This window comes from Mugil cephalus, chromosome 1, assembly GCF_022458985.1.
Source record: "Mugil cephalus isolate CIBA_MC_2020 chromosome 1, CIBA_Mcephalus_1.1, whole genome shotgun sequence".
NCBI classification, from domain to species: domain Eukaryota; kingdom Metazoa; phylum Chordata; class Actinopteri; order Mugiliformes; family Mugilidae; genus Mugil; species Mugil cephalus.
The window spans coordinates 14,454,172-14,472,164 of NC_061770.1; the positions used below are offsets into that span (position 1 = coordinate 14,454,172).

The window sequence follows — 17,993 nt, forward strand, 5'->3', positions numbered from 1 at the left end:
GACTGCAGTCAGCAACACCTGATGCCAGACGCCACAGGACTCCCTCAGTCTATTATCTGGTGAGTCACAACTGTTTTGGAGGCACGAGGGACTCCTGCACAATATTAGGAAGGTCATATTGTTATGCCTGATCAGAGTATGGAGGACACTTTCTGAGGCTGTGGTTTTTATTGTAATAAGTGTCCATTGGAGAAATTGGCAGTAGGCATGCAGGGCAGTGCTATATCCATGCCCCTTTGTCAATTTGTAGTTAAAATGCTAAGAGGGAGCAAGTAAAATTCACATACTGGCAGTGATTGCTTGCTTCCTTTTAGAGATAAGTTCAAAGTGTTGCTTTCCAGGTACATTCGTCCGGCTCAATAGTTGGCCGATAGGAAACATACATGGGAAAATAAGGCCTATGTTCACACAATCACAATGTTATTCTTTATAGTGGAGTTCCATTTGTTTCTGACATTATAGGGAAGTTAAGGCAGCTCCAGCACATTAAACGCAAGTGGAAGTATTCATTTATTCAACATATCCACATAATTAAAACTGGGCAAGTCGTAATCTTGATTTATTGATTTATTATAATAATTGCCGAGCCCTGCCTTCAAGTACATTATTTGAGCCGGCTGTACATTAACATTCTTCAGTTATCATTCTCTTTGCACTGACCTAAAAGATGAAATACGATAAATCTGCCAGTGGTGCTGTAATGGTAGCAGTGAGAACTTTCATAAAGACATACAGTTAATTTTCATTCTGCCAGAGCAGCAGAGGGAAATTTCTTTACTTTATTGAAGTACGGACTCCGCTGAGTGTTTTTCCACTCATTACCGAGAAAACTCTCTCAAATGTGACAACCCTCTGTGAAATGCGATTACGTTGCGCACCAGTTGTTTCAACGTATTTATGCGCTTGGAGGCGGCGAACAGACCAACGGGTTTTATTTCTCCTCCCGCTTCATCCTTCGCCTCCTCTGCTATTGCTTGTGTAATATTAATAACGGACAGCAGATCCTTTTCTGTTTCACCTCAAACAAAAAAAACACGGTGGGGAGATGAGATTCCCCTGCCGTGTGTCTGTCTGCAGCCAACTCGTCTTGGGGCTATTGAGCACGGAGCACAAACTCTGACAAAATAATTGTAATGGAGCTTGGTTTGACTGGTTGCCTGTGCACTACAGCAATGCAGGTTGGGAGTCATTGTGAGTGTCAGGGTGTTGAAGATTTGGGGAGAGAGAGAGTGTGAGATGAGTATATGCAAGTTTTCCGTGGACGCCAAGGCACTGCAATGCACAACTTTACAAGGGAACACCTAAAAACAACCTGAAGTCTAAATTCTTCTTTTTCTTTTTTAATTAGTTGTTGCAACATCAGTACTCCCTCTAAGGGGGAGAGAAAGTGTGATGTGAGACAGGGAGGGTAGGTAAAAAAATCAAATATTTAACGTCATAAAGAAATAAAAAAGAAGGAAAAGAGATAAGAGAGCCGACACATAATGCAAATAGGGTTTAAGATTGCGTATGCAGGAGAGACTTTTAGTGTTTCCCTGCAAAATTTAATTTCTTGTCATTTATCTTTACAAATGACATATTAACTGAGGTGATTTATGGTACAGAATTATCTTCGATAAGATACCAGGCTAAAAATAAATAAATAAATAAATAAAATTTGAAGTCCTAAAAAGACTCTCCTGCAGATTAAATCCTCAACAAAACATCGGCTGACTCTGTGCAGCCTTTAACAGATACACGCCCTGCACTTACAAATTTAATTTGAGCTGAGACCGAACCTATATATATTTTTTTTGTCACAATCGGCCTATCCTGTGTGCATTTAACAAAATCCTATTTCGAGGATAAACCTTTTATATTGCGCACAGCATCTGGATGTAGAGGTTATGTCCTATCCACCAGGCCTTTGCAGCGAGAGAAAATCAATTTGCTCACACTGCACATGTTCAATTGCCCCTTGTGGGCGAGATTGAAGTGTATTGTTCTTGTATTTGATACCAAGGTTGCGGAACATCTTCCCTTAAAAGCTTAAGCGGTTTTGTTATATTGCATTCGGCGTGTTTTGTAACCCGTGGTAAACTGATAGCTTCGATGAGTCTCTTTCCTCCTTAATCGGTTTAGCTGCAAACTAGCTGAGGACTGGATGGACTTAGCGGCGCTCTGTTTTGAGCAGGGTCATTGATGTGGTGTTAATTCATTGCTAATAAGATTAAAACATAATGCAGATTGTTCCCTGTGAAATGAGGCTGGCAAAACTCCTTTGAGGAGACTTCTTATTGAGCAGCAGTGGACCATGGGCTTGGCCCCCTCGAAGAGCACAGAGGTAGAAGACGAGTTACTCACGAGAGGGGTGGGAAAATTGAATTAATTCTGCCACCAGTCAACCTTTAAAGGGGAAAAAAGGCTTACTGAAATCTATTAATGGTGTTAGTCCATGACTTGACTTTTATGCTCTTCCCAGTGCTTGTTGCTGTCAGATGACACGTGGCTGGATTAATCCCTCAGCATGGGTAATCCCCCAAAGACATCTATATAGGAAAAAAAAAGTTCATTCCTAGCTTTGTGAAGGACAAGTCTTGCATCCCTGTACTGACATGAGACAATTCACAGCGGACAAGACTATTTTCAGCCTTTACACTTTTTTTTTTTTAATTTTTTTAAGTTTTTATTTCTTTAACCGACTTGCGACAAATCAAATGTCCTGAAAAGAAATCCACGTAAGATCATCCTTGGTGAAGCCTGACGGCATGGACGGGAGGAAAAAGGAGAACGCAACCACACACACGGGCGGAGACGGGCTAAGACACACATGCCTGTAAAAGCAGAGGGAACAGCTCCAGAGACAAGCATTAATCCCCACAGATTTAGTGTAGCAGAACAATTGCTTTTGTCACCCTGGATAATCAGCACAGAACACAGTTTATGAATTACAGTACGCCCAGAAAGACACAGACACAATGTGCGTGTGAGTGAGAGCAAATGCATATAGGAGTGAGAGAACAAAAAAAAAAAAAACAAGGAACAATAATGTCTACCTGTTCAAAAGCCTGGCCGCGAATAAGGGAAGATTATTCAGAGTCATTCAGACCGCGTTTATCCCGGTCTCTACAGGGAAATGAGAGGCGATTTATTTCTATAACTTGGCCTACATATATGGAGAACTATCACTCACAATCACTCCAGCCCACATTATCCACTCAGTAATGAGCGTGTCTGCCCAGTACATGCAGTGCGGTCTAATCCATAATTGTTTACATTCGAGTGTTTGCTTGCAGCCAGCTAAATCAAGGGCCACTCCAATAAAGCAACAACTACAATGCTCCGCTAAGTGACGGTGTTATTGTCCCCTTCAATCAGCCCGTATTGACGCAAGGTAGGGCAATCAAACCAAAAAGGAGTTGGTCAATCCCTTGCCCGGTATTTACATTTTAATGACCAGTACATCTTTTTGAATAAGATAAAGCCTTATTTTTCTTGCCAACTAGATCTTAGTCAGGTGCATTGTTTACCCCATCCGCCACCTTGGTTTAGCATGTTAGCTTGCTAATGTCTATCCGCTTGGACTGCAAGCAATGCACGGCTCAGTTTGATGGGAACGTATTCAGCGAAGTGAAAAGTTAAGGGATCACCAAAGTCATTGCATTTCATCCTCTGTTCACCATGAACCACTTATCGCACCCCAGGCGGTGCTTATTTTCGAGGCAATCGTGATAGCCATGTCGGCGGCATGGCAACGACCCAAACTCCGAATGTTTGAGGGAAATTATGAGAAGGCTTTAGGGCTCGGTGTGTACAGGAGCCATTAGCTGTCCAGAATGCTGCTAAACACCCTGGAAACTGATAATCACCAACTAATTTTCAGGCTCCTCACAGAGTGTCGGCTGGTAATTGAATTGGACTGGGCACAAGTGCAGTAAACTTGGAAGGATAGTAGCTGAAGGCAATCACCTGTGACAAACAGCAAAATAGAGACAGGGAGAGAGACAGGTTCTATAATGAAATGTTCACTCGTCTGACGTATGGTTTTCTTGCCTCAACACCTTTTAACATCGTGAGCATCACTCCAATCACTTCTATCAGTTAGTCAAGATTAAGTTAGCCCGGACACAGTGTCCTATGTATCAGGGCAACATTTGCATGCATGGCACATAAAGGATGGAAGGGGGGAAGCAAAACAAAGCACATGCCTTAAATACCTTACCGAAAGACCTTCCTTGAAAGTTACCCTTCACAGTCACATTGTGACAATAAGCCACCCCCCTTCTCATCCTCCTCTCCTTGGCTGTTGGGTGGTCAGGTAAATACCCTTTAGCAAATGCTGGGAAGTCTTGGCGCTCTATACTGCTTTTCAAAGAATGGGAAACCATCCAGATCTATGTGTGAAAGGAGGGCTGAATACATACCAACAAGGGGAGGTCTGAGTGATGATCTAGCAGAGCTGAATGGAATTATTTCCAATTTTGGAAGGCAGACTATGGTGCAGTACCGACCTCGACACAAAAATACAACTGACCCAACTGAATAGCTTCCTTTTGACACTTTTACACTGGTTATTCTTCATCTAGAGTTTGCTGAGTGTTTGCAGATTTCAATTGAGGTTCTTGGATCAATCTTTAGATGGGTCACTGCCCTTGCTGCCGCAGATAAATGACAGGGTGCCGAAGCCCATTTCTATAACACCTCTGGAAGGTACTTACACTGCACTAGTCAAGTTATTGTCACTACACAAAATATGGCCAATGTCACTCTTGCAGTCAGGGGTAATGATAGTGTCAGTTTGACAGTCAGCCTCCAGTTTGAACTATCAGTGGACACACTGATTGACATGAAATTGTGGACATCAAAGGCATCCAGGGGACAAAGACGTGTCATCATTTCCAGTCAAATTAAACAAAAAAAAAGAAAAAAGAAAAAATGATTTGACCAACCAAATCCAGATCCAGATATTGGCTGTGCTTTGTGTTCAGTTTTATTAGAAACATAACAGTGAGATAAAGGTTGCACCCTCCAGAGTCACTGCTTGGCTTGTCTGTTCAGACCTGGAGACAGGGCAGCCTCCTTCCTTTATCAATAAGAAGGACTCATTCTCACAAAATCACAGCGACAACATAAATGTGAATACTATATGCTATTTCTGCCTATTCCAACCAACTCCTACAAACAGGTCCTTGTAATGTGAACAGGCTACTGTTACTGTTTGGTTCAGCATGGCTGTAGATCTAATACAACATATTTTAAAAATGTACAATAAAGAGTGCAAGGCCATCTTTTCATCAGTTATGCTTTTTCATATAAACTAAAATTACTGCCGAGTAGTTGTCTGCCAACATGTTATGTTGCAGTTTAAATCCATGTCTGTGCAGACTCACGTGTACAGAGCTTTGAAGGAATTTAATAATTCCTTGAGGCAAATGTTTGAAATCTGATATAGGGTTTTATAATAAAACTGACTTTGATGTACTTGTTCTGCTGTAGGTCTGCTCTATTAATGTGACTTTATTGAGAAATTCCATCTGTGCGTTCACATGCCTGCTGGCCAATAAAGATTCTGCTGATTTAAAGCAAAGCTGCAGATATTTAACAGCAGAAAATGCTTTAAAGATCTGTACAATCATCAGTTTTCACACCAAAATATTATTATATACTAAACATTTCTTGATTCACACAGATGATGGAATTTGTAGTTTTTGCTGTTTTTTTTTTTTGTTCTTTGTTTTTTTTTTACTCAGCCAAGGCTTTAGGCTTTAGGCTTTTTAGGCTTAATTTTAAACAGTTGGGGCCATTATTGTGGCAATAAATGAGCTTGTTCTTTAGAGCAGTCACTGCAAAACAACTCCATATATATCCCATGTTAACAGCACGCTGCTATCCGTTCTTCATTGCGATACAAATGTTGCTTCGGAGTCAGTCTTCGTAAAGCACGATGTATTACCTTATCTATACGGCGGAGGTGCCACAAGACATTACAGAGGCTGACTAAAATGATCCCACAAGGTTAAACACACAATTTAGGTTTGTGATTTCTTCTCTTGCACTCTGGTGCATCACAGTGGACGCTGCGCTCCTCTCTGTAATTGAGGCAGTTGTACGTGTCATTCAGCTGAGGTTGAGCAGAAACAGAAAAATACTGTGGGTTATTGCAGTGTACTTAGAGACCACAGAACTGGAAAATGACTTTTGATTTTTATTTATTTATTTATTTATTTATTTATCCGGCATTGTAACAAGGCTGGGCAGAGTCACAATTCTGCAGCCACGGGTTGCGAAAAACTAAATGTGGAAGCACATAGTTACCTCAGCACGTGTGCGGTTTCAAAACACAACACGCTAAATGTATATGCACACACGGTGGGACGGAAACACACTTAACATAACGCATTAGCGTTGGCATGCACACAGTCAAGCACACTCAGTCTGATGCACACGAGTTCAGAATAACAAGAACGGGAACATAGAGGCGGCAGGAAATGAGAGGGCTCTAACGGTTGCGACGCATCAGAAAACTGTACGCGTATAAGGCCAAAAAGGGAGAAGTTTAGCTAAAATAAATTGGTATTCCATCTGCTAGGGTTTGCCATCTGAAAACAATGAATACCCGAAACAAATAGTCGAGGTGAGAAAGATGGAAATGGACCAACATTTCTATTTGTTTCCCCCGTTTCTTTTCCTTTTGTACCGGTGGAAGGAGGAAGAAGGGTCAGATGCTGGGTGAGTGAGAGGCAGCAGAATAGATGACATCGTCGCCTCGTGTTCCATGGAGGGCAGGGCTCAGGAGGAAAAAAAAAATGCACGAGGAAAGACAAACAGAGGGAAAACAGCCGCTCAGGGGTCAAAGGTTTGGACTCACTTTTCCGATAGGTGCTTGTGTGCGCGTGATAAAGAATTATTTCAATATCATTGCAGTTCAAAAGGAGGTCACGGTTGTTTAGCAACCAACTTAAGGCCAAAGGTAACTGCAGATGCAGCTGAAGCTTTTTAACGTCGTATTTTCTCTCTGTGGCAAACAAGAACAAACATAGACAGCGCATGCAAATGTGATTTTCATTCCCATTTCAAGGGAATAAGACAAAGTGGACCATTTATTATGGATTGTGTTATGGTGTAATGTTTGTTTTCCATCCACCAGTGTCAGTGCAGGTAAGGAGAAGTAATTAAATGCATAATTCATGGCAAGAGAATCTCTAGTATATTAAAATTACGCTCCCCATCTCTTAGTGGTTATTTTAAGTTTGGGGATGTGGCTGGGGTCCTGCCAAATGTCTGTTCTACCGTAGCTTTATTTCCTGTTTGCTGTTGCAAAAAAAAAGAAAAACAACAACACAAAAGTGAGAAAAATGAGACTGTGCAAGTCTGTGGACCCCTCTGGAGAATACAGCCAAAAACTCTGACTCATGACCTTCTGTCCATATTTCTCGATCGGCTGCAAAGTATAAGTGCTGGGACAATCAGTGAATCGTGTTTGGGTGCAGAAAATAAGCCAAAACGGGGGGTCTGGTGTTCAGCTTAGGTATGTGGGCTGATGTGTTGCTTGTTCACATCCTCACCATGTGAACTTTATTGGGAGATTTGCATTTACACCTATTATCTATATTTATTTTTTTTCCCACCTGGGCAGAAATTGCATTTTAACGCCAGGAGTAAATGGAGCAGTAGTTATAGTGAAGTACCCGACCAGTGCTTTGTTTTACCTATGGTGATAAGCAGTAGTTTTTGCTGCTGTGGTGCAGGTCACTAATGTACACTCACAAGCACTTCACTATTTCATATTTTCTGCGAAGGAAATGATTTAACCGATTAGTTCAGCCTAAATTTTAGGGCAGAGATACAATCTGATTGCTGAAAAAACGGATTATGAATACTGGGGAATATTTTCAGAGCATTAGATAATACCGTCTAGCGAATACTGTGAATGTAAATGTTGCCTGGAATATCTCCATTTATCACCATACAGTAGCCACGACTAAACCCCTCGAATAACTTGATCTACTTAAGGAATTAAAGATACTTAAAATGTGTTGATTTGGCTCAGTGTATGAACTGGAATAATCCGACTGTACGTAGAGAGCAAGACTGTTTTGCTTTTCACAGAACACGTTCTGTAGCAGGATTCTACACAAGCGCCACTTTACTTACAAGTTGTACTCAAGAAGCCATGATGTAGATGAATAAATCATTTACATTCCTCCGTTTCTTACACTAATGACCTCCTTCCATTATGCAAACTCGTGGCCTTGAAACGGCTACAAAACAAGTTCTACATCTATATCATTATGGACAAACGACTTCCTCATCTGCTCTCATAAATCCAAGATAAAATGTCACCATTCAGGTGCCGCCTTTCACTCACACTCTCATCGCCCATATCAATTAGTTACACTAACAATGGGCGCCACATTTCTCTCCGCCGCCCAAATCAATACTCGCTCATCTGCATTGATCATCGTTTTGCACAAGCTGTCGACTCTAAAATGAACGGCTGATAAATCAAGCCCGGGCAAAGACGATGGAAACATGGTGTAAACATAAACACAACGAAGGCCAACATATTTATGAGTGAACAATTGTATTTATCGGCTACATATGCATGAAATCCATGATAACACAGCCAACTACGATGTATCCTTGTGCCGTTGCCCGGGAGACAGCATCGATCCTCAATGTGCGGTGATCAAAATGAGCTGATTTTTCATAGGGATATCAATCACACTCTAGCATGGCTATGCAAATGACTACAATACAACCTGCACAATACAACTGCTCGAACACAATATGTTATGCTTAAAACTTCCTGCTTCCTGCTTTTCTAACTTCTAGTGTTTTTTCATCCTCATTGACTATAAGAAACTGTTGTAAAGTGATCCCATGGATGATTCCCATTACAACATAGCCTCTCAAACACACAATAGTGGACTTGATTATGATCACAACTGAGGCTGAATGCCAGTGTTGAAACGAGAAACAAGAAAGTTTTTCTTTGTACGCCAATAACCGACAACACCAAACTAAACAGCTGCCTCATTTCGTTATTCAAGCCTGACACTACACATGTTAGCTGGCGTTTTGTTGATTTGCACAAATACCAAATAGTCTGCCTTTTGCATGGACACACCAAATGAGCGTGCTCATCGACCGTGGTGAACCATGAACCGAACGCACATGTTTGCGACTGAGGAAATGGAACGTGACGAAGCTGAAGCACAATATTTTGCAGAAGCCGACATGCTTTCTGCAACACCAGCAGCATCTCTAGTGCAACTGGCAATTCAGACAACTTGACCACCGGTGCTGTCCGGTTCAGTCCGGTTCATATGAATATTTGAGGAAGTTATATTTAGTAGCAGTCAAACCACGTCAAATTAAAACTATAAGCAGCAGCCTTGGCTTTTAAAAGTAATCTCTGCAGTTCCACAGTTGCGTGCAGAAGGTTTAGGAAGAGCTGGGGAAGGATGGGAAGGAGAAAGAATCACTTTCTGAGCAGGGAATAAATGAGCAATAAGTAGCTCATTTTTTTGTGTGAATTTAGTCCAACATTCAAAATTGCAAATGGATGGGAGATCGTTTTACACCGCATGAAGTGAACTTTGAGTGGGCTCTTACGGAGAGTGAACAATATTGCATGTAAGTGGCGAGGGAACCCTCCATCTCACTACCATCAGGCACAAAGGCCATGGTACAGTAGTGGTATAGTAATACCACTACAATAGTCATTTCTGAAGCTAACTGCACAGCTGCATCAGTCACATCCATGCCTGTGAACTTTTACAGTCAAATATAAGTTTACAAGCCCATGTAGGAATATGATACAAACTTAATCCTGGCTACAAAGTCCTAATTTGTTTCCATTTTCACCAATTTAGAGAAACGATCATCAACATCAACATCAGAAGAACAAAATCTACTGAACAATCTGGTTGTTGGCATTGATTCAGCAATCTGGAACAACGCTGCAGTGACAGAAACGTTAACAGCGTACCAATAACTGCCTCAGATACTAGTGGTTTATTCCAAACAGCTAGCTATTCCACTATTCCAGCTTTGACCCAACTGGCAGATTTTCACACGTCAACCTTCATATATTTTTAATACTTCTTAAGAATCGGCAAAGAGGCACTTTGAGAAGGGCGCATAAATAGACAAAGCTATTTATTTGCTTCTGTTAATTAGATAATGCACGTTCTGTTACCTAGGTGGAGAAAATGAGTTTCTCAAGTGGTGCAGTCAGGGAAAGAAGTTTGATAAGATACAGACAGGAGAGTATCTCAGGTTGTGACTGAATTAACATTTTAATGAGCATGTTGCATACCACCACTGCACCAACACATAAAAAACGTTAGTGATTCTAAACGTAATACAGTGGTCTGACTCACTGGTAAAGTTAAAATGTATGGTATGTGATATGTGACATCATAAATATCATTAACTTAACAGACTTTATTTAAGGATAGTGTACTGGACATTTGCTATCGTCTTCTGCGCTAGCATTTTAAACTTACAATATTTAAAATGTATGTGAAAACCCTTGATCCATTCAAAAAATACAAAAAAAGATAAAAAGTGTTGTGATAATTACATAATCTCCTTTAGTCTCTTTCACAGTGTGATAAACAAGCTGAGGTTTAGCCTTTTGCGACGTTTCTCTCGCAAACTCATATGAACGCTGGCTCTGCTTTTATGACAAATGCACAAAATTAATATCACACAAAGGTCACAATTTGTTTAACAACCTAGAGAACAAAATCCCTACCAGGTCCTATTGCCTAAATGTCTTTGATTTAGCTAAAACCCCACCACTGCCTGCCAGCCTGCCTGCGTGCCTCATTTGTGGGATTTGAGCTAAGCTTTTTAGCCCTGCTATGGAGTGAGCGCAAGGCACTAAGGATGCCAGTTGGTAGCTTGCAAACTCACTTGGATGGTTAAACCCATTTTTTTGGGGTCATTAGGAGCAGCACATAATTTAAGGTCTGCTTGAAAGGATTTGAGACTCTTATCATTGTGGTGTCAAAGCTAGTTCGCATCGAAACGCTGTGTGTTGCATGCAGTTTAATCTTGCGGCACTCTACTTTTGATAAAGCAAAAAGGTCAGATTCAAATGATTGCAGCTCTGTTCCGAATTGTGTCCTACTTTTTTCACCTATTTCCCCATTTCCCTCCTCCTCCTCCGCCATGTGGTTATCATTGAAGAAATTTCCATTTAGAAAAGCTCAAAAAGCTATTCACCTGGTATTTCGCTGTCTGTTGTTGCAGGAGGATTATGGATTATGATTGAGGTCAGATTATAGCCAAACAAACAAAACACTCAAAAAACCGCAAGGCTCAACAAGGCTGCATGAACTGAGTGGCCCAGGTAGGACACCTCTGTTGAAGAGTATCATAGCGCCAATGTGCATTCAATCTGACAGTCTCATACATTCACTTGCAAGCACAAAACACTGGAAAAAAAAAATAGTAGAGAAAAAAAGACAGGGGCTAAAGCTCAGAAGTTAGCAGTACATTAAATATGCAACTGTAGATGATGAGTGTCTCGGTGAGGAGAACAAAGAAGGAGACACTCAAGATCACAGCTATACGCCCTGAGGAAAAGAGACAAGTAGGTGAGAAGACAAGAAAAACATTGTCTCTGGGAAATGGCTTTTATCCTACTTAGATAGATGAGTATATAGCGTCGCACAGAAAACAGCAGGGGTGCTCTTCCACATATACCACTGCAAGTGAGCGAAGGAGGCAAGAGAAAAAAAATCTTGTTCCACGGACGTATCGCACATTTTTGTGATTTCAGATCCAGAAGCACGATCGCCGTTAAAGTTTTAAACTCATGCATACAACATTCACGCCAGTACTTGTCTCTTTCTGTTTTAAACCCGACCTAATGCACCGAGACAGATATTGTCTATGTGTATATGGTTAGATTGTGTGTGCTTATGACGTAAACGGTGAGCGGAGACCAGAATGTCGGGCAGGTTTACATTAGTCAGCAGATGCAGTGGGCCACATCATTAGTCACTCTGACACCCACTTCTGGCCCCTGCTTTATTGATGAGACCAAGCTCAACAACTACACCCCTCTTAACACAAAAACAGTCACACACACACACACGTATTCCAGTCCTACTGTAAATGCAACAGGAGTCCACTTGAGCTTCTCACGTGAAAAGAGGCTATGGGATGAGCAACAAAAGCCGCAGTGTGTCCAGAAAACGAACAAGCCGAGCAGATATTGTCATTCTGCTCTCCAAGGTTCAACGACTACTTGTCTGCCTTTAGACCAAACAGCCGATTCAGAATCAAATATCTGCAAAACACCGGATCTTCTGGGCAGGTTGTGAATGGCACGGCGCAAAGGTAGGGTGCCAAGTGTGTCACAGCAATGAGCTCAGAGCCATTTATGGCCTCCATGACTCTGACATTTAGCAGGATGCTGCAATTTGTCAGCCTCTCAGTCTGACTCACACATCCACAACAGGGCACACTCATAAAACACATTACCATTAGCCCTTAATAGTGCCGCATCACATATCCGTGTGTGTGTTCACTGTAAAGTTAATGATGTATGCGAGGTTCTCCTCGATACCATAAAACGACTGGTAGAAACACACAGTGACATAAAAATGAAGACAAACCAGACAAAACAGACCAATGCAGCAAAATGTTCCACGTGTTCATCTTATAAAACTCAGTCAAAGCTGACTCCAGCCTCTGTAAATGGATGCAACATCAACAGCTCTGGGCAGCAGCTTAATTAGGCATTCGGCGAATAATGAGACGCGCGCACACACATGCATGCCTTTAAAATTAGGTGTCAATAACAATAATTATCGCTGCCGGTAACCTAAACACAAATAAATGAAGCGCTGCCTCTTAAAACGTAGAGTATTTTGATATACTGCATCTGAGACCTTGACCCCTAAGGCACGTCAAGCCCAGCGCCGAGTAACTCGCAAGGAGTGAGCCAAGGCGGGGGAAGAGAGTTCTCAACATGCAAAGCCGCTGCTTCACTTAATTCTCAAAGTGCACTGCTGCTAACCACAGGGCAAATTAGAGTGTAGTAGTATAATTTGCTTCTCTGTTTCCTAACCTTTTGTTTTGCCAAGATGCTTTCAACTTTCCCCTTTTCTCTACATCTCTCTCTCTCCCTCTTATCAGTGATGTATAAAGGGCGAGCGCAGTCATTGGCACAGTCATTACTGAGAGAGCACAACTCTGGCTGCTCTTCCCCCATATACCGTGAGTAAAATCGCAGTGGGCAAAGTCTGCTGTGAAGTGCCCTTTCTGTCTAGTTTCATACCATTTTGAAGTTTGTAAAGCAGAGGGTGGCGCCGGCGTCTTCGGCGATGGTAGGTGTTTGGGCCACAAACTCAGACACGCAAATCGCAATCAAACATTTACTCACTCATTACAGACAAATTCACACACGCACACACAAGCTTGCGCTTGCACACACAGTGCTCACAACGAGATAAAAGAGAGGAGTCTGCTCTGCTCTTACCCGAGCGTTGTCATAGTAACGATGGTGTACCAGAAGGAGGCTGGGATGCTGGTGAATTTGCTGGAGCTTGAACCCTTCTCTGCGTAGAACATGACGGTAGCAAAGATAATTATGGCCATAGTGAGTGAGAAGAGCAGGAAGCCCAGCTCCGAGGCACAGCTCTTCAGTGTGTAGCCCAGGATGCGCAGGCCCTGCGAGTGACGGGAGAACTTAAAGATACGGAACACGCGGAAAACACGGAGGGTCACGAAAGCGCCACTCACGTCCTCGTTGTCAGTCATCACCAGGCCAATGTAGTAGGGTAGGATGGCCACCACGTCGATGATGCTCATGACAGATCTCATGAAACGGTAGCGGCTGGGCGCAGCGAACAAGCGCATCAGGTACTCCACGGTGAAGATCATGACACAGGCGGTGTCCATGCAGAAAAAGGCCACAGTGTAGCGCTCACCACATGGCACTTCCTTCTGGTTGGGTGCTGACCCACATGGCACCGTCTCTACCACGTTGGTGATGACCGAGACAGCGATGAAGAAGCCGGTGACATAGTAGAAGACAAGAGCCATGGTGGAAGTGTGAGGGTTCTCGAACGCCCGCCACATGGTTTCCCTGAAGGTCATGTTGGGCAGCTTAGCATCCTTGTTGTCCTCCTGGTCATCCATCAGGCGCTCCGCATTCTCCCTCTTCCTGTCCTTGTACTCTTCGTAGCAACAGTCACCAATGATCTCTGGGATGATGCCGAAAAAGGCCAGCTCCTCGTCATAGGAGGAGATGCACTCAGAGCGTGGATAGTGGAGCTTGCCTGTGCGGTAGAAGTTGAGCACGCTGCGGAACATGTCAGGGTCACGGTCGAAGAAGTACTCTTTGGTCTCCTCATTGTAGAAGAACTCCTTCTCCGAGCTGCCCAGCAGTGTGTCTGGGTAGCGGTCCAACGTGTTCTTCCAAGTCTGAAAGCGCCGTCCACTGACATTGAGAATGATGAGCTCATCCTGCCTCTTGTTCTTTTCAGTGGGAGCCACTGGCATGGGCAAATTGGCCACGGGCATCCAGCCGATCGCGGCCGCCCGGGCGAAGGGAAGCCATGCCGCTACTCCCGCCGCCATGTTGTGTCCGGCTTGGGATGTAGGGGGGAGCAAGTCCAGCACCTTCACAACCAGCTTGACTTCAGCTCATTCACCATCTAAAGGCAAGAGAGGGAGGGAATTTGTGAGCATAGGTCGCGGATGAGTGTCGTTTTGATCATGACAGGGAAGAGATCAGTCCATGAGAAAAGAGACAAAAGGATTCTTGAACATTGATGCAGTTGGTCAGCATGAAAAGAGAATGAACAGAATGAATGACAGTGAAGTAAAAGTATGGAATTCAATTTAACATCACACTTAGGTGAAAGTCTTCTATGTGCACTTTGCCTTTCTATTCGATATAGGAAGCTTCAATGTGATTATAGGTGCATACCGGATTTCCAATAAGCATCACCTTCCTTATAATTACTTCAAGGCTATTTTCCTCAATGTCCCTGTACTGAGTTGCTGTTAAAAAGCAGCCTTCTCCTGATCACAGTTCGCTATAAACTCAAGGCAAGCAATCAAAAAAGGGACTTCACCACATATTAAACTGCTCATCCTGCTAAAACTCCTGGCTTTCTTATAGGTTATCCTAACCTGTTGAGTCCCAACAAAAAAACTGCTGATGCATCTTTGTTTTGCTCAAGATTTACTAAACTAGTTTGCGCTTATTCGGATCAAACTCACGACTGAATTAGACTACATCAGTCCTTTTCTAGACAACCATTTCGGATGTTTCAAATTGGCCGGTGAAACTGAGCACGGGAATAAGCGATCGACCCAATTTCAGGAACAGGTTGACGACTAAACACAGCTGACAGTAGCGCTCTTTGTCCTGACCACAGTGACCGATTAGCCTGCAACTCACCGATTCAAAATTCTCCATCCAAAGAAGCACGACCTTCTTCCGGAGCCGCTTTAGTAACAAGTCGTGGGTTTGGTTATTTCTTAAAGCGAGTCTGGAGAAAAACAAAAGTAGGGGAGGAAAAAAAACATACCAGGAAAGAAGTTATTTAGCGAGGAGGAGTAGAGATGGATAAATAGACACAGCTGATGGGGAAGCGTAAAAGTGCCGGTGACGGACGTACCACAGCTGTTTCAGTTCAGTTTCCATTATGCGAGGGGAGGAACGATGAGAGGACTCCGTCGTGAGGACCGTCTTACCTTGGCGTTTCGGGATGAGTGGTGGACGAGAAACGGAGGAAGAGGAGGAGCGCTCTCTCTCTCCCCCTCTCTCTATCTGCTTCTCTCTCTCTCCCTCTCTCTATGTGTGTGTGTCTGTGAACTGAAACTGCACACGGACCCTGATCAGAGCTCAGGACCATGCGCAGAAAAAAAAATAAATGGGTTTCTTTCTCTTAAACGAACATCCTGCTACACTATAAGCGCTTCCAAATGAGTTATCCACACGACTCATCCCAGCAGGGCCGTAGCTCAAACACTTTTACTTTGGGCTTCTTAGGTTAATTAAAGCGGCAGTCACTTATCTTTCTTTTATTTATTATTTATTTACTATCAATTGGATGGCAACACACGCGCACTAATGCATTTGAATTCTTTACACCATTTGAAGCTGTTCTTGACTGCCTGGCATACGTAAAACAGATATTCACGCTTTTACATCTGCGCTATTGCAGATACTATTATTAAACAGGTGAGATCCTGTCAGGATTACTGTCAGGATATGTAGCGATGGAAGGAGGGCCCAGATGCAACACAAACAGTCCAGAGAGGCAAGCTGAGCAACTCAAAGGAAATTTAAAAACTTATATAAAAAAATAAAATAATAAAAAAAAGTACAGGAACAAAAGGTGCTGCAGGGATAGCAGGGTAACACAGATCCAAAAAAAAAAAAAATAAAAAATAAAAAAAATATATGGTGAAGACCAAAAACCAAAAGCTCAAGAAAAACTCACTGAAGTGAACTGAAAAGCTAGGAAGCAACAACAGGGGTATTGCCATGAGGAAAATGAGTTCAGGTAAGGTAACAGGAGCACAGGAAGAAAATGTAACAGATGAGTCAACAAAGAACACGGGAAAAAGCAGGACCGTACACTGATCAGCCACAACATTAAAACCACTGACAGGACAAGTAAGTAACATTAGCTGTCTTGCAGCAATTCAGTCTTCTCCTGGGAAACGTTTGGACCTGGCACTCACGTGGATGTTACATGGACATGTAGCACCCACCTAGACCAGACCAGGCGCTCTTTCCCTATAGCAATGACACACCTAGATGGTAGCAGCCATGCAGGATGCAGCCCGACACGAGCACACACTGGACAGGGCACCCTCAGAAGGCCCATGGCCGTTCATTGATGAGTCACAAGGAAGGCCACTTTTGACCTGCAATTTCTTGGATGACCACTTGAGACTAGTACAAAAAAGCTTCTTTTTTCATTCTCTCTATAGCTATTAACCTCTTTCAATTATTTAGTCATGGATATTTTAAGGAGGGACTACTTCAAGAGATGTATTGATGGCCAGAGCCATCTATAAAACCTCGTGTACATCTTTTCAAACAATCGTATCAAAGGTCTAAAACAAACCTCTGTAAAACCCACCCAAACCCAGTCTTCATAGATCAATAGTCCCAAAACAGAGGGATGATCTGAAGAAAAGCGGTTTATTGTCCCAAGAAAAAAATTAAAAAAAAGATAACGTCCTTAAGAGTGAGAGAAGGTTGCAATTCTTTTAAAGTAAATTCCAGCGTATAATTGCTGTTTCATTACATGAACCTTTTACATGAGCTCTTTTGGTTTAGAAAAATAATATTCTCCTGGGGCTATTGTTTGATCTGAAGTTATGCTCTCGTCCATTTGGATCCACTCTTAGTTAGATATTGACTCACAGTGTGGAGACTTGTGCCAGAAAACCAATATCCCATCCAACTCGATTACGCTGAGAATATCTGGTCTTGGACCTGATTCTCTAAAACCGAGTTGGTCCATACGATTCTCAGCTCTACAGACCCATCTGATCCTAGAGACATACAATAATATACTGTATTAACTTACACAGAAATACAATACAATGTAAATCTGACATCTTAATGGAGATGATGCGCTCCAGCGAGGCTGACAATATTTATTCAGCTATTAAAAAAAAGGACATAAAATAATATTTTGCTGCGTCTCTTCAGCTTGCAGCACAGTATAGTATATCTCAGTCCATAACATTTTCTGTTTGCATTCTTTTCCGGGAGCCTCTGCAGAGTCTGGTAATCATCTCTACATGTAACTTTACACATGAAAGCAAAGACAAACAAAGGGGCTCCAGTGGAAAACCTCTCAGAGCAATCAACGTCTGAAATGAAAACAAGCAGGTGCGTCACATACAGTAAGTTACACTGGCGTGAACTGTGGCGCCGGGACCCAAACATCCTACCTTTTACACCGAGCAGCGCGGCGAAGTAAGTGTAAAAGTCTACATGATGTGTTGAAGCG

General features: G+C 42.6%; 1 protein-coding gene across 1 annotated transcript in view; it reads right to left on the minus strand.

The window, feature by feature from the left end:
- LOC125013371 (potassium voltage-gated channel subfamily D member 3-like) overlaps window positions 1-15,786 on the minus strand; it is a 96,190-nt gene extending 80,404 nt beyond the window's left edge. Inside the window, exons 1-3 of the mRNA XM_047593996.1 lie at window positions 15,636-15,786; window positions 15,416-15,506; window positions 13,484-14,663 (exon numbers count right to left, since the gene is read on the minus strand). Coding sequence (XP_047449952.1) covers window positions 13,484-14,586 — 1,103 coding nt within the window. The 5' untranslated portion in view covers window positions 14,587-14,663; window positions 15,416-15,506; window positions 15,636-15,786. The remainder of the gene's footprint in view (window positions 1-13,483; window positions 14,664-15,415; window positions 15,507-15,635) is intronic.
- Window positions 15,787-17,993: the final 2,207 nt, after the last annotated feature.